Source organism: Helicoverpa zea, chromosome 11 (genome assembly GCF_022581195.2).
Source record: "Helicoverpa zea isolate HzStark_Cry1AcR chromosome 11, ilHelZeax1.1, whole genome shotgun sequence".
Classification (NCBI taxonomy): Eukaryota; Metazoa; Arthropoda; class Insecta; order Lepidoptera; family Noctuidae; genus Helicoverpa; species Helicoverpa zea.
The window spans coordinates 9,646,197-9,673,112 of NC_061462.1; the positions used below are offsets into that span (position 1 = coordinate 9,646,197).

Below are 26,916 nucleotides of genomic sequence, written 5' to 3' on the forward strand. Positions count from 1 at the left end.
ATATATTTTACGTTCAGAAATAATTCATCATCATTAATTTAAGAGCCCAGTAGCCTTATTCGCTAACTCCACTGACAGCTCGCAGATATCATCAATTGGTAAAGTGTACATCAGTATATTGTCAAACAGCTATTTTCTTATTCGCTAACGCCAGTTACCAAATGAGATGACGTCATCAGCATCGACACAGGCTGATATCCACCATGACTCATTTTGACAGCGGTTTCTGTATCGATAAACGTTATATTGCGATTCCGTAAGCCCAGTGGACATCAAATTGATAGCCAATGTCATTTTTTGAAATACACTACAAATAGCAGTGTTTTATGCCTCATCACTGGGATGTCTATACTATATTGTTGCATCAGACATATTAGATTTCTCTAATTTTGCGATTCCAATAGAAATACAAACCCTGAGTCATTTCCTTTATTTTTTGATAGTGTTATTTTTAATTGTATTATTTTTATTTGTTTTATATTTCTTTGTGTGGAATATAAATTTCGCGTGTATTTTTGCTGGCATTTGTGGAATAAGAGACAAAACGAAGTTTATCCAGAATCCAGAAACGTCGTATGCGAGATTGCAATAATTCTCTGGATTTACGGGAGAAGGAATTCATGGCAAATTTCCGTATCAACAAATCAAGGTTTCAGCGAGTTTCGGCAGAGTTACGTCCGTTTCTGCAACGTGCTCAAAAAAACACTGCTGTTGCAATTGAGCTAAAAGTAAGAATTTATAACGTAAAAAGTTAAATAAATACCAATATTACATAATTTGATGTTACTAATTTGCAGCATGTCTCAACCTTCATTTAGTAAGTGAGGTAACCGATGCTCTCAATGTATGGGACGACCTACTCAAGTACGTAAAGTTACCTTCTGTAGTGTACCAATTTTTTTTTTGCATGCAAAACATAAGAATCTACGTATCAAAATATTGTTTACGTTGTTAAATTTATAATAACTATATACATACAATACTCACAATATTCTCAATTAAAATATTGTTCAACCACACGGAACTTTAGACACCAAGTTCACACACAATAGAAAGCAAATACTGAATTTTACCGCCACAGATTGTTTTTAAATATTTAACACGCTGAAAATAAAGCGTTCTCTCAAACGTAGTAATGTAATGCTAATAGGGTATTTCCTACTTAGCAGTATAATAGTCGCCAAAAAAATAGAGTTGTCAAGTTGTCATCGTAGTTTTGGCGTCAGCAACCGTGTAACGATATCCACCGATATCCACTTCATGCGATACAGAATACCAATGTTTTGAACTTATAGGTTGACATCAAAGTTCCGATGACAACTGAGGCCAGTTGACATCTGAGAATTCGAAAGTTAGCGAATAAGCCAGCAGTAGCCTTATTCGCTAACTCCACTGACAGCTCGCAGATATCATCAATTGGTAAAGTGTACATCAGTAAATTGTCAAACAGCTATTTTCTTATTCGCTAACGCCAGTTACCAAATGAGATGACGTCATCAGCATCGACACAGGCTGATATCCACCATGACTCATTTTGACAGCGGTTTCTGTATCGATAAACGTTATATTGCGATTCCGTAAGCCCAGTGGACATCAAATTGATAGCCAATGTCATTTTTTGAAATACACTACAAATAGCAGTGTTTTATGCCTCATCACTGGGATGTCTATACTATATTGTTGCATCAGACATATTAGATTTCTCTAATTTTGCGATTCCAATAGAAATACAAACCCTGAGTCGTTTCCTTTATTTTTTGATAGTGTTATTTTTATTTGTATTATTTTAATTTGTTTTATCTTTCTTTGTGTGGAATAAAAATTTCGCGTGTATTTTTGCTGGCATTTGTGGAATAAGAGACAAAACGAAGTTTATCCAGAATCCAGAAACGTCGTATGCGAGATTTCAATAATTCTCTGGATTTACGGGAGAAGGAATTCATGGCAAATTTCCGTATCAACAAATCAAGGTTTCAGCGAGTTTCGGCAGAGTTACGTCCGTTTCTGCAACGTCCTCAACAAAACACTGCTGTTGCAATTGAGCTAAAAGTAAGAATTTATAACGTAAAAAGTTAAATAAATACCAATATTACATAATTTGATGTTACTAATTTGCAGCATGTCTCAACCTTCATTTAGTAAGTGAGGTAACCGATGCTCTCAATGTATGGGACGACCTACTCAAGTACGTAAAGTTACCTTCCTGTAGTGTACCAATTTTTGTTTTGCATGCAAAACATAAACATCTACGTATCAAAATATTGTTTACGTTGTAAAATTTATAACAACTACAATACTCACAATATTCTCAGTTAAAATATTGTTCAACCACACGGAATTTTAGACACCAAGTTCACACACAATAGAAAGCAAATACTGAATTTTACCGCCACAGATTGTTTATAAACATATAACACGCTGAAAATAAAGCGTTCTCTCAAACGTAGTAATGTAATGCTAATAGGGTATTTCCTACTTAGCAGTATAATAGTCGATAAAAAATAGAGTTGTCAAGTTGTCATCGTAGTTTTGGCGTCAGCAACCGTGTAACGATATCCACCGATATCCACTTCATGCGATACAGAATACCAATGTTTTGAACTTATAGGTTGACATCAAAGTTCCGATGACAACTGAGGCCAGTTGACATCTGAGAATTCGAAAGTTAGCGAATAAGCCAGCAGCTCTTGTCGGTGCAGCTCCTTCCATTTACACCTATCTAGCGCCAACTCCTGAACTTCCTTATACGTCACGACCTTCACCTTTTCTTTAATTTGCTTGATGTAGCTATATCTTGGACGACCCCTTCCTCTCTTTTCTTCGACCTTCCCTTCCACGATGTTTTTTATAAAATCGTCGTGACGTATAAGGTGTCCTATCATTCTTCCTCTCCTATTCTCTATATTTAGCAAAAATATAGAGAAAATAATTCATAATCCTTGTTAATATTTTTGAAGATATATTTTCTCGTCTTTACCCTATTCATATCATTTAGCGCGTTCCACAAGTTTCTCAAGGTGTTACAATAAGCTTACAGCTACGTACATTTGAGGATCCTGACCTTTGAAATAATCCATAACCCAACTTTTTTTTTATTTGATGAGAGTTCACACAAAATAATTCACCTATAGGTCATCAGATACAATTTTAAGTAGTTTAGAGACCACAAATAGTAATGACAGCCCAATTGGAACTCATCATCCTCCGAGCCTTTTTCCCAATCATGTTGGGGTCGGCTTCCAGTCTAACCGGATTCAGCTGAGTACCAGTGCTTTACAAGAAGCGACTGCCTATCTGACCTCCTCAACCCAGTAACCCGGGCAACCCAATACCCCTTGGGTAGACTGGTGTCAGACTTACTGGCTTTTGACTACCCGTAACGACTGCCAAGGACGTTCAATGACAGCCGTGACCTACAGCTTAACGTGCCATCCGAAACACAGCCAATGGTGTCTAAGATATACTTAGAAAGTACATACAAACTTAGAAAAGTTGCTTTGGTACTTGCCTGACCTGGGATCGAACCCGCGCCCGATTCGAGAGGTTGGTTCTTTACCCACTAGGCCACCGCGACTTCGGCCCAATTGGAACTACAGATTGATATACATATAATTTTCGGGTTACGTATCCTCGTCTACTTCCATGTATGTATTTTCTGCCATATCAGACAGATCCTGGATCCACCCACTGGAACACAGGACATTTATTTTTTACCTAATAGATCGTATCTGTAAAATTGTAATGAGATATTGGCCTATCATTATTCCGATGATTATGTATGTCTCTACCAGACCTCGGGACTATAGAGTCCCGGATTTTTGGTTGGGAGGCGAACGTGGGGCCGAAGCCAACACGCTGAAGCCCTTTTGAAACAACTTTAATGAAATGGTGACACAAAACCGACGATTATCCCTGTATACACTATAGAAATGTACCCAAGGACAATCCCCGGTTCTGTGCTAAACTATTGCTAACTATGGATGAAAACTACTTGGGCTATTGTGATGGGATGCTAGTGGACTAGGAATGGGGAAACTACGGGAACTATGGCACCTGCCGATAACAATGTAATAAATACACGTAAAAATGGCAGGTGGAGACTCGCCAACTCACTTACTGGGCCCCCGGGAATCAGTCGCTAAATCGCAACAAGGGGGCAACAGGTACATGAGCGGCTGAAGGGTGAGGATACCTCGGCGGACTTTAAACGCAGATCACGCGCTCCCTGTGGGTCCAGCATCACCGGCCCACTCGCCACTTACCACGAGGCACCTACCCTCCGAGCGGGCTGCTAACCCTACTCTAGCGACTCCACTCTGACCGGCCGATGAAGGCAAGCCAAGAGGCGGGAGACCTATCCCCCGTCATGCTTCACTCCGGCAGGCCGGAGATGGGGGACAGTATACTCTCCCTGGAGCACTCGGATATATAGCCCCGCGGGGTCGCTTCTCCCCGTCATCCGCCTCAGATGCCCTGCGGGGCTTCCGATGATTATTATTATGTTTAAGCTACATTACTGCCAAGTTTCATTAAAATAAATTCAGTGGTTCTGCGTGAAAAACTCACAAACACACATCCTTATATTCTTACAAACCGCGTTTATAATATTAGTAGGATGTTAACTTAAATGCAGTTTTGAATTGAAAAACCTTTAGAGTAATTTAAACAAACGCCAACTCACTAACTCTAAGCCTGAAACTAGTGTTTTACAGCCAAAAAGGTTTAAAGTCAAATAGTTTCTACTTCATATTCTTTTATTCCTATCCGATGAATTAGCATAGGTATGAAATAAACATCTATCCATATCAATTACTTAACGCTACAATTCTGTTGCCGATATCAATTAGATTTTCTAATTGACTATTGGCTGTGATAACGATAAACTTATCTATCATCGCCTCCATCATAACCATAAACTACTATCGCCATCTGTTAACAAGATGGCGTATTTAATTGAGCGGGAATGCTTCCCTGTCGAATTTTCCTTTCACGAAACTTGCGATAATGTGGTACTCGGATTTTCTTAAACAATTAAAGGAAATGACGCGATATTCTTAGCTGTTAGCGAGGGAAAGTCATGGCCACCGCTCTCTTAGCAGACGGTGGTGTGGTACAGTGTAGCTGGTTGTAGCGAGGGTTAGACGCGTTGTATGCCGCTGCATTTGTTTACTAAAGACCGGCGTTCAGTGTTCACTTTCGCGCTTTTGTTGAGTAACCATGGGAAATTCAGGATCTGTGAAGTTAAACGACAAACGGCGGTGGCAGTAAGTATTTTTTTGTTATACTGACTTCATTATGAAAAAAGTTACGTAGGTAATTAATCATTTTGTATCAACTAACTAAACTTTAGTTTCCGTAAGTTTTTTTTAATTAAGTGAAGGGTTTACCCGTAAAGGTCCTAGTTTCTATTTCAAAACTTAAGTAACGATCTATGTGGCAAAGTTATGTTAGAAGTTCAAGTTTCGCGTACAGGTGCTATTGATGCACTTTTGTTTCATGTAAGTATTGAAAACTTATTGGAAAATCTAGGGAACAGTGTATTAAAACATATTTGGCCTTACTACAAAAACTTTAAACCCTGTTTTACGCTTGTCTAATAAAATTTTGGCTGCAAAATGAACCATATGTCAACGTCATAATTTGACATTTTTTTAGACAAGGCATAAACTGACGTTTAAAAGTTTTTGTGGTAAGACGGATTAAGTTTTTTATCATACTTAGGTCATGACTATGTATCTATAAAAACGGGAACGCGAAGGACTTTTAAGAACCAGGAACACGAATGCAATTAATTTCGTTCCATGCTAACAATGGCAGCTTTCAATTGATGGTTCAAAACAAAATAAAGAACAATTTTTTTTATTTACGTCGACGCTAGTATCTACCATTTAAGAATGGCCGTCATTACATAAAACATAAATTAAGTCTTTGCGAACTGAGTTCCCAACCAATGGGTACTTACCTTGCTAGGTGGACCATAGATTCCTAGGTTGAGGAGGTCAGATAGGCAGTCACTCTGTGTAAGATACTGGTAGGTCTTGCTAGCTGTGTTACGACTGGAAGCCGACCGCAACATAGTTGGGAAATGGCTAGGTAGATGTTGATGATGAGGTTGTCAGTAGGTTTTCAAATACGAAATACATCTTTTATGGTAATCATTGTTTACCAGTACATTTGTTTACCTATATAAATACTGCTAGGTGTATATATATAGATATAGATACTAAGTGATGCAGAAGACACATTATAAATAATTAATGAGACTACGCAAACATTAGATATGTATAGATTTGCATAACATAGGTTTTATACCCACACAAATGTACCTATGCCTTAAATTCCTACAGCTCTCTAGGTAAGTAACTACTATGGTTTTGCATTGTTCAGTCACAGTGAATTCGTCAGAGATTTTATCTGAGATACGTAGTGATAACATTATGTTCTACAAATGGGCTCACGGTTACGTTCTAGCACAAGTTTTTAGTAGGTACCTATACATATTTTCATCTATTACCTAGGTACTGGCTGCATCCCGAAGATATAGGTACTGTCTTAGTATAGTTTTTACGTATATTACGTATCTATCTTTATTGCGTAAACGCCAACAAACATCCATGCATCCGCATTAGATAGGATATTAATTGTCTTCCTATATTAAATGAAATTATTTACAAGAGCCTATTTTTTCCGAAAACCAGAGCCTGAGCCTCATTATTAGTAGCTTAGCTGCCAGTGACAACATATTTTACAATCTCTCAATACGGAGAATGGAAAAAATATGAATTCACAATCAGCTGGGTTATCTATCAGAGATTATTTCACGAAATCTAGATTGTGGAGTCATTGGCGATATCTTTGATCTATATAGTAATGTTCATGTTTAACAAGCGTTTATGAATATCCGAGTAGATATATCCAGGATATGTATTGGTTTCCATTATCGTAAGGTAACCTAATTAAAGAATACGTACCTATTACGTAAATGTAAAACTTTTGCACTCTAGAAATATTACATACGGACGTATGGAGAACTTAGTCAGATTTGTCAGAAGTATTGAAAGTTTGATATATCACAGTTCCACAATAGTTAAATAAACTACATACTATAAATATAGCTGATTTTCAAATGGAAATTATAATCGTAAAGCTACATAGGTACAATGGTATGACGTCACAAGCAGAAACGCATGTGCCTACGTCAGAAGTAAAAGTGAGTTGAAATAATAGTGTAGATAGGTACTGTGATTGTTTAGGCATATGGAAGTGTACCTAGGCTTTGGCGTATTCCATCTACCTATAAGTCGACCGAACAATCTGTGCATTTGACCAAAACGTAATTCCATCAAAAGTAGTTATTTTTTATTTTATTTTAAACAACAATAAATCATCTATAAAAATTGTAACCCCTGCGAGGCGCAACCGCGTAAAAAGTACCTAATGCGTGCTGTGGTGCACTACTTTATCTATGTAAGACATCTTAACGAATATTTTCAGTAGCCTAAGTCTAGTCTAGTTATGTATCTATCGATGCTAACAAATCCCAGTTTCGTATAAACGATTGTACTCAAATGTTTATTTATTGTTATTGTGCTGTCTATATGCAGTAATTTCATACATGGTGCCGGAATCTTCGTCGTTACATTAGGCAAGCACACAATCAGACCGCGACAGTGCCTTGGCCTCGTAAATACTATGGATTTTTTGGCCATTGTTTGTGACTGTTGAATAATAAATGTAGATAATTGATATCAAGTTCAGTATAGGCTATCAGTAGTTTCTATGTAGAAAAATAATCTACATTGTCAATAACACCATTAGATATTAATACCCAAATATAAGTACCTACACCAATAAATATTTTAAAAGATTTCAGTACGTACAGATGTTTCATTTCCCAATAGATTATTGTCAGGGTTGTTATTAGGTATTTTGAACTATATTCATTGCCATATTATACATTTGTTTAGTCATGTAGTGAGCCTATAGTCAAATAGTTTATGTCTATGGTCATCATCTGCCTAGCCTTTTCCCATATACATAGTCATCACCCATTTACACAGGTATCTATTCCGATAGATAGTGTTACTATCACAAGGTCATGGCTTGATTGCATTTTTTATTCGTTGTCTTTGAAATGCCGCAGATATGTAAGTAATTGTCCAATTATCAGTAATCATCAAATTATCTCATAGAATGGCAGATACTAGATATATCGAAGAAGCATTTTATGGTACTTATTAGAGACACATAATTACAAACACCATATAAATACAGCTAGGTATTGTGTATTACCTATACAAAACTTTCTTTAAAATATTATCTGCCTAATAGCTACATCCTTAATATGGAGGTAACAAGTAGGTGCCTACTGTATGTCGTGGTGGCCTAGTGGGTAAAGGACCAACCTCTCAAGTATGAGGGCGCGGGTTCGATCCCAGGTCAGGCAAGCACCAATGCAACTTTTCTAAGTTTGTATGTATCTGTGTTTGTATGTATGTAATCTGTGGAGCCTCGAACACAGATAGTTGTCAACCCTTGTTTAAAAAGTACAATATTTTACCACTTCCTTGTATGTACATCAAAGAATTGTGCCTTTTTGTACAACAACATCCGGAATTATTTATTAAGTTCAAGGATGTAACGAAAAGAAATGCAGCTCCCAGAAATAAGTATAAATTATGTATACCACAATGCAAGCTAGAATTATATAAAAGAAACTCTTATATAAATGCGATCAAGGTGTATAATAAATTACCAAAAGTCTTTAAAGAATTACCTTTAATCAAATTTAAAAAAAAGTTGACGCAGTGGTTACAAGAAAAATGTTTTTATGATCTCAAAGAATTTATGTCATATTGTGGAGATGGTATTAATCAATGACTTTGTATTGTAATTTTAGTTAAATCTTTCACATAATTATGTATTTGTTTGTTTAATATAATTGTTTGACATGTTTGATATATTGTACTAACTTTGACATTAATTTTTAACTAATGTGTATCAACATTCAACATTTACGGGAGCGCATATCTCTAACTGTACTTGGTGTTCTAATAAAAGGACAATGGGCACAAATATATGGGACCTGGTATACCCCACCAATAGCGATGTCATATATATCATTGGATAGGCCTTTTTATGTAGAACAACATTTACTATGACAGCTTTCCTGAAATGTTTGTCCGTTCTGAGATATAGATCAAAAACTGAGCATAAGTTAAACTAAAGTTAACTTAATAATCTATTGATATCTCAAGTTTTTAGAGGAAAAACTAAGTTCCACTAAGTGTAAGTCTCCTGAGTCTTACCTGCTGTACCCGTTACATTCCATAATTGTTACTATTATTTTGCATTTCAACCTTATACTGTACCAACTGGATATTGGGCATAATAATAGACCCCACCAATAACAAAGTCATGTATATCGATGGATAGGTCTTTTTAACTGGAACAACATTTACTATGACAGCTTTGTTCTATTGTTTGTCCGTTCTGAGATATAGATAAAATACAAACTTAAAATTAGTGCAGATTAATTGTTTAAAGGAAAATCTATGTATGTCTTCGATGTACTAAGGGAGTGTGTTACCTGCTGTGAGTCTGCATTTGTTACTATATTTAGCAGTTCCACCTTATACTGTACATTGCGGAATGAAATACACGATATGAATATAAGAATAATATCCACATTTCGTTCATACGTTACTTTGTACATTTAAATAATTCAATATGATCTTATTAGCCTTTTCCCAGCTATCTTGCAGTCGGCTTCCAGTGTAACTGGATGTAATTACCTATCTGATCTCCTTACCCCAGTAATCTGCGGGCAACTCGATAACTCTTGGTAAGATTGGTTGCCAGTCTCTTTGTCTTCTGTTGTTACCCATGCACGACCATGGACCGACCGCGTTTGCTTATGATCCTTATGATCGATCGACACATGTGGCTGTTACTCAGACAAGAGTTTCTCTTTCTCATGATCATAAAATCTTTCTCATTCTAAAGTACATAAAAAATATTGATTCGACCGGCTTTTATTTTAACCGAATGCAGCCGAGTGTTTTACAGGGAGTGACTGCCTATCTGACCTCCTCAACCCAGCTACCCGGGCAACTCAATACCTCTTGGTTAGGCTGGTGTCAGACTTACTGAATTATGACTAGGTACCCGTAACGACTGCCAAGGATGTTGAATGACAGCAGGAACCTACAGTTTAACGTGCCCTCCGAAACACAGTCATTGGTGTCCAAGATGTACTTAGGTAGACAGTACATACAAACTTAGAAAAGTCGCATTGGTACTTGCCTGACCTGGAATCGAACCCGCGCACTTGAAAGGTTGGTTCTTTACCGACAAGGCCACCACGACTTACATAATGATTATTAAAAAAGAATAAAAAATAAATAAAGACATTGGTGTTGTTATTTTTCAAAGAAAATCAGATTACAGTGTTGATTAACATTGTTTTTTAGCCATATCTCATAACGGACAAACAATAGAACAAAGCTGTCACTGTAAATGTTGTTCCAGTTAAAAAGACCTATCCATCGATATGCATGACTTTGTTATTGGTGGAGATTATCATTAGGTATGCCCAATATCCACTTGGTACAGCATAAGGTTGAAATGCAAAATAATAGTAACAATTATGGACCCTAATGGGTACAGCGGTAGGACTCAGAAGACTTACACTTAGTGGAACTTAGTTTTTCCTCTAAAAACTTGAGATATCAATAGATTATTAAGTTAACTTTAGTTTGACTTTTGCACAGTTTTTGATCTATATCTCAGAACGGACAAACATTTCAGCAAAGCTGTCATAGTAAATGTTGTTCTACATAAAAAGGCCTATCCAATGATATGTATGACATCGCTATTGGTGGGGTATACCAATCTGCCCAATGTCCTTTATAACAAATATTTGCACACCGTATGTAATGGTAGAATGTAAATGGGCCACTTTAGATTTAAGAACATACTCTGTACACCTACATTCTGGCAAATAAAAGACTTTGACTTTGACTTTGACTTTGTACTTTCTAAGTATATCTTAGACACCATTGACTGTGTTTCGGATGGCACGTTAAACTGTAGGTCCCGGCTGTCATTGAACATCCTTGGCAGTCGTTACGGGTAGTCAGAAGCCAGTAAGTCTGACACCAGTCTAACCAAGGGGTATCGGGTTGCCCGGGTAACTGGGTTGAGGAGGTCAGATAGGCAGTCGCTTCTTGTAAAGCACTGGTACTCAGCTGAATCCGGTTAGACTGGAAGCCGACCCCAACATGATTGGGAAAAAGGCTCGGAGGATGATGAAGTAGGTGCCTACTGAAATTGTAATTACACAAAGGCAATTGAAATACCACATAAATTAAGGTACCTACAAAAATACCTATTTACCCTAAAGGCTACACTTCTACGTGATCTCCAAACAATGCTCCAGAAATACTTCCGCTTCTAAGAAAGGATTTAAAATAACGAACTACGAACTACTTATGTGGTCAAATTGTATCACGAATCGGTACCAAACAGGAACTAAAAGGTGCAGGTTCTTGACAGGTATAATAGCTATATAGCATAGCAGTTCGTAATAGCAATATAGAAATAATTTGCTGTCTTAATATGGCCTCGAATAACCTCCGTCAGTCCACTGTCGACCATTGCAAGAGATCAGCCATAATGTCGAGATTTTCGTACCAAATGCATATTTAAACCGAATAGTTAATTGTGCAAAACGGTAAAATTCACATTCACAACAGCCTTGATTTGGCAATCCAGAAAATATTTTGAAATTCATTCGTTCATGTTTCGTATCATTTGTTACCGTTTTTATGTTATAATATTCATGATTTATTACTTATATTTTTAAATATATAATGAGGATAATTTACATGTTACAATGTACTTTCTATTTACATCCTCTTTTGAAATTTTTTTTTTGTTCAGACATGTATTTTACCATTTTCCAAAAAATAGATATAACCTATCGTCATTTTTTAGGTCAGGTATCGCTTTGGGCTTTTTTTCGCTTTCTGGGCCCACCTTAATTTTAATTACACTCAATAAAAACGCCAGCAAATGACTAACCGTATAAATATTAGTCACTTTTTTAATACCTAATCAAATTGCCTTCGTGACAACCCTGACACAACTCTCATGGTTCACCTGTCAGTGCAGTCGTTGTAAATAATGTCATTAATTTAAATAAAGTATCGCACACATTACCGCTATACCTATACTTGAGAAAACCAGTGAGAAGTGCGTGTACAATTTTCTTTACAAAATAAGCGTGGAAAAGTAATATTTTCACTTTCTAAGCGTAAGGCTAGCTCTCTCCCGATGCGTATGATTATGATTACAGAAGGAATTTGCGTAGTTTCGTCACATTGAGGTGTAGTTGCAAGTCGCAACTTACTCGGCCACCATTACCAGTTACCACACAGTCATTTGAGCAGTTCGTGGCTAAGTTGTTTCGATAAAAGGCGTTTATATGGATATTGTCTATGTTTTCTTGTAATAATATTTCAAATATAAAATTTCAGTTAACTTTATAGTATGAGTTGTTCAAAAATGGATATTACTAATTCAATCAAACTAATTTCTAAAAAAAATGTTATAAACTTACAGACTAGCTTAATTACAGCAAAGTTGAATGAAAATGATATAATGTTATCTTAAATAACCCACTATGAAATCTCATCTGATAAAAAACACATTTTAGACCGTACCCAAAATCGATAAGATATACTGGGTTTTCCCGACAAATATTTTATAACAATGACATAACAATTAAAGCATGACGATAGCAAATTAACTAAGCATAATTTATGCTTAATCTCCGTCTAATCTAGTCTTACAAAGCGGTTTTTAGTAAAGATTAAGAGTGTCATCACCGTCTGCGCAGGAATTTCTTCATAGTGGAACGTCGCGCAGTCATTATGGCGGTGACGGCTAGTTTTTGTGTGACTTGCAAAACTAATGTGAGGTCCGGTTACATCAACCTGTGATATTGTTCTTTGTCATGGATTTCTAACTACGAGTGGTCTTCTTCAAAAGATAAAAAAATGAATGCAGGTTTCATCCATGGTATTAATATTCTTATTTTTTTGTTAGGTAGTTTGAATCTCAGGAGCTCTGGACCAATTTGAAAAAATAATTTCAGACAGCAAATACAGGCTAGTTTTTATCCGATTACGAGGTGTGCACAAAGGACGAGAGTGAAACCGCTGACAGTACTTCATACATATAAATGCTTAGTTACCACCACGACTGAGATATATTAGAGAAACAAATAAGTAAAAAATCTCATAAAAATACACGAAGATTTAAGACCACATGTAGGTATAATGACCGTTGACCTCATGAAGTGATAAGCACGTTAGTTTAAACGACTATGCACTAGGCATCTAAGATAGTGATAATCAGCTGCATTACAGTAGCCATTTATTCACGACTTCCTTGTTACTTGAACATAAAATGAACTTTTTATTATTTAATTTATTAATTCTATTCGTTTCGTCATAGCTTTGTCTAGTAAAACACTATTTTTTGGAAGTGCAATTTATAGGGAACATTAAAAACACGTTTCATTTTAGAAACGATTAGCTGCACACCGCGGTACTCAAGTAGTTTTCTTTCGACGAAAATCAACCCTTGAATTTTATTTTACTTAAAATAAAGAAGTACTTATTCAAGTACCGATTCAACATATTAAATTAAGTATTCTTTTTTCGTCACAAATCACAAAAAATCAAACAGACGGATTAAATTCTAATGCTTATAATTAAGTGTAATTATAAAATATAAATGTCAATTATCAATTATATAATAGGTATTGCCCTATCACGCTGCTCGACATGCGTTGATCTGCCCTTGACCTGATCTTGATCGCCCTGCGCAAACGCATGCGAACGTCATATCATGTCCGCCATGACAGATCGCGCGGATAAACGTCTACTAGACTACCATTCTCCTTGTAACTAATGTTTTTGACCTTATTTTTAAACGTTAGGCTTAAAGCTATTTGCATAAAAAAAAATTTAGTATCTTCTAATTGGTGTTATGTGGTTTTATTTACGAATAAAATATTAACGAATAGTTGCAATAACGATTATAAAAAGATGTCATTCAATTTTTATCACACAATACGTCATAAATATCTAAGTAAAAGTTAAAAAAATAATTGGAATATTGTGCATACTGTACGGAAGAAATGTAAGAACGATTTAATAACAAACAAAGGCAAAACGTAAACACAAAGTTTACTGACACTTCGGCTACAGGGTGATGTTTTGTACACATCTAATATATTTTTTAAATATCCAACTTTATGCTTGTTATGATCCATATCAGCTACCGGTTAGTTTCCGCTAACCTGCAGATAACATTCACAGGTCATTTTAATTACTTGCCGATAAGACTTATGGTCTATTTATATTTTACATGACTAATTATATCACGTGATTATGTTCACCTATTTTAATAAATGATCAAAAAATATCACGTCTTGCATCATTTTGGCCGCAATGCTTGGATATGAATAAAAGTTTCGAAATTTTCCTAAGCTTGTTGAAATAACTATTGTAATCATGTGCGTCATGTGGGGGAGGCCTATGTTCACCAGTTGATAATGTTGATATACTAGCTAAAATAATGATGATGCTATTTAAAAAAAATGGGACGAAATTCTACGAAAAAATAAAAAACACAAACAAGAAAGACCTGTAGCTTATTGTCTGAGCAAGCTTCGAAATTGGCTATATTTTTTTGTATTCGATTTTTCTAAAATATCTTTAATACAAAAAATCTTTCAATACATCTGTCATATCGACCTCTGATATTATTTTTTCGCAGCCTGTATAACCTTTACTAGAAACCGAATAAGTAACGTATTTTTTCTATGTTGATTTACATGCCCTTTAGAAGCAGGCACCACACTACCGTCATTCTTACGTAGCCTACGTTTTAGTATTAAAACTTAAATCACGCCACGCTAAGTTAAGATTACCGTAGGTAAGTTAGCAAACGTGATAGTATCATGCGCTCAGATATACTATAATCAGAACAAATCACGATTTGCATCTGTGATAAAATGAAAATGGAATCGGCTGTTTATCACTCATCGCCAGTTTCCGCAAGTAAGACTATCATTCTAGGTTCGAATGTAGATGAGTTGCAGTGATCTGTATCGCAGTTATATACTAGTCAGCTCAAAGTCACCACTTTATTGCTTATTCGACTCCGGCCAGTCCATACTGTCCCACTGCTAAGCTTTCATAGTCCCATTAGGGAAATACAAGTGCAGTGTCAAATACAGGTGAGTGTGAATAATATTCTTGTAGTGGCAACAAAGTGATAGGTTATTAAGCGGTTGCACAAAATTCGACTTTATCAATATTTGTTTAAAGCTTAATTTAAACAAATACTGAATTAATCGCGATCACGCGCTATTTATTTATTTAAGCGCCGCGTGATGGCTCCAGGTTCACAGTTGGTCCAGTATCATCTTTGTTGATAACTCATTTATGTTCCGATCATCACTCTTCAACCTTTAGTTGTCATTTAGAGTTCGTAAGAGCTCCTTGACAATCTGTTAATTTTAATCTCATCTCAAAATATGTGTTAATTTAAATTCTATAATATTAAATTAATTATTTATTAAAACTTAATTTATTCTCTAAATTATTAAAAACTGTTTTCTGAATTATTAGTATTATATTTTTCTTAAAAAAATAATAATTCAAAAATGGAATTCTTGTCACGCAAAGTAAAGTCACACGGACAACTTGACGCACGTCAAGTGAATGGTACATCTGACACAAGCAAAAAAAACCGGTAAGCATTCATAACAAAATAAAATAACGTCAATCTACAGGCTAAGTGAAATTCTTGCAAAATTAACCGTAATACTTATTAAATAACACATTGATATGAAAGCTAAACAGTTAACGTCAAGTATGTTTCTTTCTTTTTGTTATTTTTTTAGAATAACCGTAAAACAGCAGTTGACATTTTACGATCATTATGACGATTTGCTTCTCATAATGAATAATATTCCTACTGTTTGATTAAATTTGATCCAAGAAGAGACCCGGACTATTACATTTATTTTGTTTTTTTAGTATTTCACCAGTTTGTGCGAGCTGCTGACAATTTCATCACACATCACACTTTGAAACTTTTGGATAAATACGCTGAAAGGTTAAACACCTACTTGATTAGTCGGCAAATTAGAGACGTTTGCTTTGTCTATTTTACGCTGTTATTTATTATTTTGTATGTAGTGTCAATATTATAATCATCATCAGCTTTTTTTATAGCGCCACTTCAAGGCACAGGCCAGTTCTCATATACGGCATAAATGTGCGTTAATTTCATACTTGAGAATCTGGTGCTTTAACCATTAGGCCACGACAAATACTATGCTAATATACTATTCAAGTGCCAGCGAACAGTAGTGATCATTTTTTTATTTAGTAACATTATTTAAAAAAGTGCGCCTACAAAACTACTGTCGATATTGAAGTCAACACTGTCTGAAATGTTAACGACATATTATAAGTAATTTAACGAATTTACCACCAACCTTACTATTTAATAAATATTTTAACAGAAATATAAACTTTATAAAATCCATAAAAATTTGTTTCCAGATAGTGTTTTCTTATGAGCTGTCCATGTAAAACGGGTGGTCGTGGCTGTCTCGCTTGTCGTAGGTAGGCCGTAGCTTCGTAGCCTCGTAGCAAAGTTGCGTAGCACCTGTGACCTTGTAGCAACTGTGACTTTGACTGTCCTTCGTAGCCCTTCACTTGAAGGACATAATTATGTACTGTCATTAACATGTAGTCATAGTTTTACGTTGGATAAAAAATATTATAGAGAACAGTATATAGTTTAAAACTATTTTCCAGCTAAGCTAGAAAATCTTATCTAAAGAAGTAATCAGAAGAGTGACATGATATTTTTGTAAGTAAATTAAAATGATAGGTTTGTTATGGTATTCGTGTTTATGAAGTTAGATAAGAAATCATGGCAACAATACTTCTCTGATATGGTAATATTATATCGTTATTATGTTATTCTTATTACATTGAACTCGGGCATGATTTTAAGATAGATTACTGATATAAAGAAAATAGACAAAATAATGTATCGCGTGCAACACGTACTACTATCGGAATTAAATTGATTGCTGACACCAATACACGTGTCAGCAAAGATAAAAGGTAACCGCAGTTTCCTTAGATAGTTGCAAATATGTCAATGACCTCGACATGTACCTTTATTACTTGCGGTTTTACTGAGTATCGAAATAGAACATTGTCCAATAATAAATTAGAAAAACATTTATGTTCTTCTTAAATAGATTAAAAATAGTATCTACTGCATTGGTAATGCACTCGTAATGTTCAAGGAAAAATGAAAATTCCTATGATAAATTCCCACGTTCCGGTTCAGAGGGCAACGCCATCTGTTATCAAACGGACGAGACCGCAGTGCGGTACAGTACGTTATCGCTGAAACATTTTCCTGCTTTCCCAGGAGCGAAACCGCGATGAGTCCAGCGCCCCCCGCCCAGCGAGACAAAACAAGCGCCACTCACGGCTCCGGCAAGCAGTCGTACGCGGCAAGCGCAGGGAAGTGTACGCACGACATGGAACGTGACCGACTTGGACTATGGGGCGCCGGCGACAACACCGCCGGCAGCCGCCTCTCCGGGCTCGACCGCCTCAGGCACCCCGGACTTAACAAGGTACCGTCCACTTTTTTATACACAGAACAATGACCGCGTATTTTCGGTTAGGTCATGGTTGCGGAAGTGTTCAGTGTACACTTCTTACGGCAAATCGCATAATCCATGCATCGTCCTAGTTTGTATCGAGTTGAAAAGTGTCAGGTATCAATACAGTACTCATCCGGCCTGCAATTGTCATGTAAATGTTTGTTTTGAACTTTACACCCGGCGTCAAAGTTCACGTGGTTGGCTAATGTCAACAAACTAGCGGGAAATAAACAGAGGTACGGTTACAATGTAAAGTTTTACTTAGAATGTTGAAAAACTGATTTTTAAAACAGAAATTGTACATGAATACTGATGACATAGATACGTAAACATGGAAATGTTATGACATTACAACGTGACTAATACATGAGTAGGTGAGCAGCGAATTCTTCCTTAACTACTATGGTAGGATAATGAGTAGGCTAGAATGCTACAGGTATTTAAATAAAATAAATAAATGTTTACGTCAGGAAGTTGATTGTAATTGTAAGATCAGTTCTTGTTTCGATGGCAATAGAATCGCGACTGCTATGAGGAAATGTTTGGGCCTGACATTGGCACACATCCGGCGATATAGATTTGATTTAGTGATTAAGTGATGTTTGTATTGCCTTGATATCGGTAATTATATATACAGTCAATAAAGAAAAACATACCACACCTACACACACCTATACTCGTCTAATTAATATATTTTTGGGAGTTAAGACCGGAACCATTTAGGTAGTGATATTTAAGGAAAGAGGTTTTTTTGTTTGTAGCCCCAAAAGGTTCCGAAATTAGGTACGGAACCGATTTGAAAAATTCTGCACTTTTCTATATATTTATCCTGGTACAGGGCAGTAGTTCCCACATAGCGCAAGTGAAACTGCGGGAAAACGGCTAGTGTAATAAAACATTTTCGTCAGAAACCGTTTAAAATAATCATAAAAGTTTACGCACCATGAATAAATAAATAAATAAATGATGCGAGGAAGTCAATACAATATAAAAGTATACATTGTACTTTTTATCAGTAGGTAGCAAACCTTTTCATATTATTTTATTGTGTGTAACAAAGTGTGAAAATAAATTCTACAGATTCAATTTTCAACCGTAACAACATAGATATTGAATAACCTAGAATGTTATCTTTTAATTTAGGTGGTATGCTCTAGTACTGTAAAAACAAAATTCTAATTTGTCCAGATAATATTTTTTCGAAACAATATACCTTTTTGGCATTGCGTGCTCTTTCAAAAGAACTAGATTTACGAAACGGTATGGTACACTTTCCTAAAAGCAATTAAATATTTTTTTCAACTACAATCCATTGCTACACATTTTAACACGCACACACCTACATATAAATCTTTAAAATACAATTTTCTAATCAGCTGTGAACAACAGGGAACCTACATTCGTTTAACTAGAACGTTTGAATAGATGGGGAGACCTGATTTCACCCCTCCTGTAATTTCGAGTAAGGGTTCCCTAGACACAAAGGCACCTACCTAAAAGTCACTAGTCTAGAGGGGTTCCATTTCAAAACAATAAATATGAAGCCAGACTTATTCGTGTTCAGTTCTAGTTATATAAAAGATATTCGTCAGGTACATAAAACGGTGTTTTCAATAAATGGGATTAATGAAATAATGGGCTATTGAGTACCGGTTGCCATGGTAACCGAGTGTTTATCGATTCGAGTTCTACTCAAAATAACGCTGAATACACATTAGTCATCCACTTATGTAAGCCATAAATGTATGTACAATTTTGTAAAATATGACTCCAAAAATGGGGAAGTCATGATAAAGTATCTTTGTAAATCTTGTAGTTTTCCGATGACATAATGTTTTTATTTTTTACTTTATCTGTGGGCCGTGATACAATCTTGTTTTACAATTACCTTCGTAGTTTGTTAGCGGTGTATGACTAAAAGACTAGTGTGTTGTAAAATTGTTACTTGACGGCCAGTTTCTTCATCAAAAGTTAAAGTTAAAGTAATGTCTAAAGTAAAAGTAACGGTCAAATTCGTTTTTTCAAGGCTAAAGTGACAGTAAAACTAATAGAAAAATTGAATTTAACCGTTACTTTTGCTTTAGACATTACTTTAGCCATAACTTTAACTTTAACTTTTGATGAAGAAACTGGCCGTGAGTGTGTAGTAGCTGTAAATCAATTACAGTCATAGACCACACTATAGAGCACTAAACTGTTGTTGAGATCCACTGAGAAAAAAAATAAACTAGAATAATTTACATATGATTATGATTTCATTTTCAACTAGGCAGCATGTATGCAATATATGTAACTATGAATTTTATTCATTTTATGATCCTTTGTAGACTTTGACACAACAAATTGCTTTAATTATTGATCGTTTGGACATGAATGGCGTAACTTTTAGCAATATTACATTGTAACCACTGTCGCATATTAATCAATGTGTCACCTTTCCCATACCTTTCTACCCTAGAAAAGAATTCTTAATGAAAGAACCGCATTTACTTAGTAATTAAGGAAAAATCCACGAGTGCATAAAAAACATGCTAATTTTATTCATGGAACACTGAATTCATTTTAAAACAGCATAAAAAAACCGGCCAAGTGCGAGTCGGACTCGTGCACGAAGGGTTCCGTAAATTACAGTTAAATCAACCTATCTCAAAAACTATAAGAGATACTTTGATCAAACCAAAAATCGTTGAAAGAGTTAATTAGCATGCATCACCTCTATTTTTTTTAGAATTTTATACCCCGTAGTTATAAAAATAGAGGGGGGGGGGACATACTTTTTACGACTTTGAGAGCTGATATCTCAAAAACCGTTCACTTTAAGAAAAATGTTTTTTAGAAAACTTTATATCATTTTAAAAGACCTTTCCATTGATACCCCACACGGGTATGTACATCGAAAAAAAAAATTTCATCCCTCAGTTACATGTATGGGGGGCCCCACCCCCAATTCTTTTTTTTACTATTTAGTGTCATATTTTTGTAGCGGTTCATACAACACATATTCCCATCAAATTTCATCACTGTAGTACTTATAGTTTCCGAGTAAATCGGCTGTGACAGACGGACAGACGGACAGACGGACAGACGGACATGACGAAACTATAAGGGTTCCGTTTTTGCCATTTTGGCTACGGAACCCTAAAAAAGCGAGTATCCATTGCAATTAAGACTTCAGTAATTAGCAGTAATTTTGCATTTCTTTTATATTTTTTCTATTTTTAATTTCGTAATTGTATCTAAGACGATTTAGTTGGTATTAATTAAATAAATTATATGAGTATCTTACATCTGAAAACGTATAGAAAGTACTATCACTAGTGTGAATGTTTCAAGGCTAAACTAAAACTAGTCACTTATTCATTTATAACTTCCAAGTTATAATAACTATCAATCGATAGGTATGTTAGTCCAATTTGGTAATGAAACCTACTTTCGGTATGACGGTTCTGTTTCTTAGTAACTGGTGCCAACCAAAACGAAGTAAACTTTTCGACAGGTTTGTCGAGTGAATATAGATATTGATTTTGTGTGCCACGGTATGATTTGTATGTCTGCTTATTCAGTCTTATAGAAATAGTTGTAAAGTCATATATATTTTGCTACTGTAAAATGTTTGTGCAAAGCAGTTTCGGATGCGGAGAGTTCCATAATAATATTGTGTTCTTCGCTATTTAGGTCATCAAAATCAGGATAGCATTGGAAAAATATTTATTCAGTTGTAGATTTTGTCCTTCAAACACTACGCAACTCGAAGTTGAGGTTTAATCCTATTATCTATTATATTATTCCTCGTAAAATATAATGCCACTCTACGTTACCGTAGAGAAATTCACAAGTGTTTCCAAGGAAAAATCGTTTAAGCTGCTTAGACTTATAAAAATCGCTATAAAATAAATTGCAGCGGTCTAGCGCGAGTTTTCTTTTTCAAGAAAGGGAAGAATACCGGGGTTGAATTTTTCATGATATAGGGGTGTCACAAAAAGAGTATGTGTATGGGTATACAAAGTTACTGTAAATGTAGATATTACATAGGTAATGTTGTGAATTGATATCTATCCCAGTTATTAATTCATGAGTAACAATTATACAAATTGTGCGCCTCTTTGTTTAAAATCATTCAAAGGCCAGTTTAATGCGCTTTAAATTATTGATAAAATTTTAATAACGTATTTTGTATTGACATTTATTTCAGTTTCAGACGCGGAGTTATGAATCATAATCATATGTCATATATTTCAATTTCTTACATATTGCATTTATTTCTGTGTCGGTTAAGCAGTAGCAGACAAACCTATTGAGTTATGTACTTTCGAATTTTCGCGAAATTTTTCTCCCTACTTACTAAGGTTTACTTAACAATAGTCATCCTACTATCCCTAGGAATTGATGTTATCTATTTCCATATAATTGCTACGCCATGCCAGTGTCCAACGGGTCACGTTCCGTCACTCACACACGTACGAAGTGGGTGTGTCGTTACGTCACACACGCAAGGTCGCTGCTATTTGCTTGGTCATGATCAAAACCTTGCCGTACTTACCGGTAATTTACTATTACTGATCAGATTTTGTGGCTTACTGTAATTGCGTAATAAGGTTTTAGTTTTTATATACCTACATATCTTCTGTTTTTGAATCTTGAAATTGAAATCGGGTTCACTAATGTTAGAACCTTGTCTTTCATTACACCAGTTCATAATAGTTTCTCTTATACCTCATTTGTAAATGTCGTACCCTTTGTCTTCGAATAGGTATATGAAAATTCAACTTTTGAATGATATATAAAAATATGCTGAAAAGAGGTTGCTTTCATAAGCGGTCCTTGTATTAAAGGCTTTATCGTAGCCTATATTACGAAGTAGATGATTCTAGTACCCAATTTATTCCATCGCAGTGGCCACGGGAACAAACGAAAGTGTCCTAATCTTCAGAGACCCTTGCGGCGCTTCGATAGCACTCCTATATAGGTCATTAGGCTAAGAGGCTGGTCCAAGTAGGACTTTGTATTATTTTTCAGTCTTATGATGTGAAGATTTAAAATTTGCGCCTGCAAAATAATGAAAGTAGGAGGATGTAAAGATGTCACAAATATAGCAGTAATTTATAGTAATTTTAAATGCATTTTAACACCCTATTGGTAAAAAATGACTTAAAATTCTAGGAACTACATATATTTTTATGAAATGCACAAATCTTACTTAATTTATTGCATGCAGCTCATGAGTTGGCAAAGATTGTCTGCACTTGTTATGGCATTGATCTATAGGCACTTAAAATGTACTAAATGTATCAAGGCTTGAAAATCTGTGTTCCATTTCTGGTTTAGATCCTATCACGATATTGTTATCAGGAATACCTGCTTTATATAATCTGTTAATGCCTGAAAAACAACTTAATATCTTAATCTTCAAGATCATCTTGATTCACTTTTTTCTTCGTCCCTGGTCTTATTTCACCTGCAAGTCATAATGTATCTTCGCCGTGGCAAGTATTTGTTTGTAAAGTTTACTGAAAAAAAAATGGAATGCCAATGAATAGCCTAAAGAATCCCTAGAATTCCCTTTGAAAACCGGTCACAAAGAGGACTCTTTGAAAATGGGTTTCAAAGAACGTTACTTATAACAATTTTTGAAAAAAGTCTTTCTCTCCTAAAATTAAAACTTTCTGTGTAGCTATATCAAATGTTAAATTAACTCCTAAATGTAAAATAAACAGAAACCAACTAAATTTATTACACAGGTCAACACGAATTTTGAGTCTGCGTTCTCTACCTCTGATTTTGATTATTTATACTTAACTAATTAAAGAAAAATTTTTATTATCTAGTAAAGTTTGCTTTTGTAGTTACTAAAACGAAATTTATTTTTTTATGAAAAAGCTCTATTTTTTAATTTCAATTATATGTAGAAGGAAAACAGTTTTAATTTCATATATTTTTATTGACTTTAATTATACAAGACGGTATATAGAAACCCACAAATACAAAAAAAAATACAAAAAAGACTTTACAACTGAACAGACTTGGTTTTTCTTCTGTATAAGTTGGAACTTTTTCGTATGAGCTACCAAATGTAGTTACCCATCATGTTTTCATTATATTGTCCTTGATAACGTTTTTCAAAGTTCACTACAGCTTGGTGAAAACGTTCCCCTTGCTCTTCTGAATATGCACCTAAGGTATCCTTAAAGTTATCCAAATGAGCATGTAGCATGTGGACTTTCAAAGACGTTCTGCAACCCATAACTTTGAAGTTGTGAAGCATATCAGTAATAAGCCCGAGGTAAATTAAAATAAGCTTCATAGGCTTCACAGAGGCTCGTATTTGACGACAAACAAATTTTTTTGGCTCTCACTTTAATGAATTCGCCACAAATATAACAAAAAGAGTCCACGGGATTTTTGCAATTTTTGAAAGACATTTTAGGCCTCACGACACATAAAATACGTTATTCCTTTGCAAAGCGCACGCGCACGCTGCCGGGGACAGTTTGTCACTCCCGTTTCACACCCACAGCCCCCCCTACCCCTCTCCTGTATCTTATATGCAATGGCTCCTGAAAAAAACTGCTAAAACACTATAATATTCGTTTTACATTGTTTAAAGGTACAAAAGCAAACTTTATTTATTATAAATAGAGTTACTGCTTTTTTTTCGATGTATAAGTACAATCAGAAAATAATCACTAAATAACAGACTCAAAGAAAAATATTTTTTTTGTTGACCTGTGTTATGTTTCCTAAGCCTCCACAAATTTTCTCAGCAAAGGTGTATAATGTATTTTCTGAGTAAATAAACGTGTTTCATGGAGGTATCTTACCGTACTTTTACAAGTGAATAAAGTTGCGAAACTTACCTTAATTAACCCTAATGTGTTTTCTGCCTACGCTGTGAATAACTATGTCTTCCGTACATAAATAATAAAGCTTTGCTACAAGGAAAATGTTAACAGAAATTACTCATAGAGCGGTTCAAAACGCTGCATCATCCTTTTAACAAATTACGCATTGAATACTAATTTCGTCATCCTAGATTTCAAATATTTTCGTTGTTACTATATGGTCATAAAAACTTCGAATTGCGTCATCAAACCACATTTATAAAATACTAGCCGATTTCCACGTCCCGTGGGAACTCTGCCCATAAAATATAGCCTGTGTTAGTCGGGAAGAGCGTAGCTTTCCAACAGTGACAGAATATTCAGTGGTTTCGGAGCCTTTTGTTTACAAACAAATAAACGAAATACTTCCTCCCTGCCCATCACTTTTGTATAGATGTAACCTAATTTTTCAACCGACTTCAAAAAAAGGAGGAGGTTCTCAATTCGGCTGTATTTTTTTTTATGTTTGTTACTCGATTTCTCAAAGACGCTATGGTATGGGTATGCTTGTCATTTGGTCCCATAATTATCAGGTCAGGATCTGATGATGGAAACCCTGAGAAATCGAGAGCAACTTTCGAAAATTGTAGGCATGCATAGGTTAAAAACTTGACAACGTCTGATAACACTATGCAACAGTGAAGGTTTGGAGCTGACCTGATGATGGAGACGAGAGAAGGTCGAGGGAACTCGACAACTGAATATGTAAACTACCTCGTGTTTGGGCTTCTTTGTATTGACGAGACCTTTGTAACAGTGAAGGTTTGGAGCTGACCTGATGATGGAGACCAGAGAAGGTTGAGGGAACTCGTCAACTAAATATGTAAACTACCTTGTGCTTATATTATTCGTATTGATAAGAACTTTCCAATAATCTAATGCGGATAGTGACAACTATACTTGTCACTGAAAAGCCAAAAATAAAAAACTTTTTACAAAAAAATAAAACCGACTCCCAAAAACACTGAAAAGCAAAAAAATAATATTCTGAGGTGCATATCGGCCTAGAAGTCGGTGGCGAAATAAACATAAATTCATCCACTAGACACCGAATTCCAGGCCGATGCACCTAAGAATACTTTTTTGCTTTTCAGTGATTTTGGGAGTCGGTTTTATTTTTTTGTGTTAATCCAGCTTTAACATAGAAATCTAAAAAGTAGAGGTTTAATCCCGAGTAGGTATGAGAATACTTTTTAAGACCCAACGTAAGGCTACCAGGGTCGATTTATGACATCATTACTCTCCCATTACAGCATTCTGGCGCCGTCATGGATTAGAATTCTTCCTTTGTCGTCGCATACTTCAGACGTCTTTGTGTAAAATCTTCGCTATTCCTTGGGTTTCACAATATAGGGCTTAAAACATTCTCCTCTCCTTCTCCTTTCTCCGTCTCCTTTGAAAAATAACATACATTCTTAAAAAAAACAAATGTGTATAATTTATTTAACCCTTGAAGGGTTGGTTTGTTTCTTTGGTAATATTAAAGTCGGCGTTAACATTTTATTCCGCTCGGCTCCTCAAAGTATTTTTTCAGTTCTATATTTCGCGTCGGTTACGTATCAAACGCTATTGGACTTGCTGAAATCTCTAGGGAGTTTCAGTGGCACGCAGTCGTCTTACAATTTTATAGCCCTGTAGTAAAGAAGTGGGGTTTATTGAGGATTTATATTTTATTGAAAAATTGATGCATTTTGTAATTGAAACTTAAACACAAACGTTTCTTTAATTTTGTTTGAAAAGCACCTTTGCTGAAAATTTCCGTTGTGGATTTTCAGAATACTATGGCACCAAACTAACAATACCATGCAAAAGAATATAGTTTAACTAAACAAAGGGTAACTGAAAATCAATTATGCCTCATTTTGAAGGAAATTCTATCAAAAATATTCAGAGAAAAAACCGAGCCTATTTTTCCCCGAATTAAGAAAATAAAATAACCATTAGGAAGTTAAGTCTTGTCTCGAGGTAATCGCAAGTCATTATTTACGAGGCCCTCTGGGCAGGCGTGTTTCTCAAGTTGTTTGTAAGTGTTCTGTTTATCTTTCCGTATGGGCTGATACAGTCAGACGACACGGGTAAACTTTTCTTTACGTAATCGCCTTCAAATATTGACTGTAATACGTCAAAATTATTATTTTCTTAAGTTACGGAAGCCTTGCTAATATTTGATATATTTTGACAATAGTTTCTGGCTGATATTTTCTAATAATTCAATAATTCACTACCATGCATGATAGTTGCTTAAAGTTGGTGTCTATA

The 26,916-nt window shown here is 35.3% G+C and overlaps 1 protein-coding gene across 2 annotated transcripts in view; it reads left to right on the top strand.

Annotated features, from left to right (window-relative positions):
• The first annotated feature begins 5,118 nt into the window (after positions 1-5,118).
• LOC124634342 (NADP-dependent malic enzyme-like) overlaps positions 5,119-26,916 on the top strand; it is a 45,553-nt gene continuing 23,755 nt past the window's right edge. The window contains exons 1-2 of one of the 2 annotated variants that reach the window (XM_047169890.1): positions 5,119-5,264; positions 17,539-17,749. In XM_047169890.1, coding sequence (XP_047025846.1) covers positions 5,218-5,264; positions 17,539-17,749 — 258 coding nt within the window. In that variant the 5' untranslated portion in view covers positions 5,119-5,217. Of the gene's footprint in view, positions 5,265-15,707; positions 15,832-17,538; positions 17,750-26,916 lie in introns of those variants that run through there. The other variant, XM_047169889.1, reaches the window with a different exon arrangement.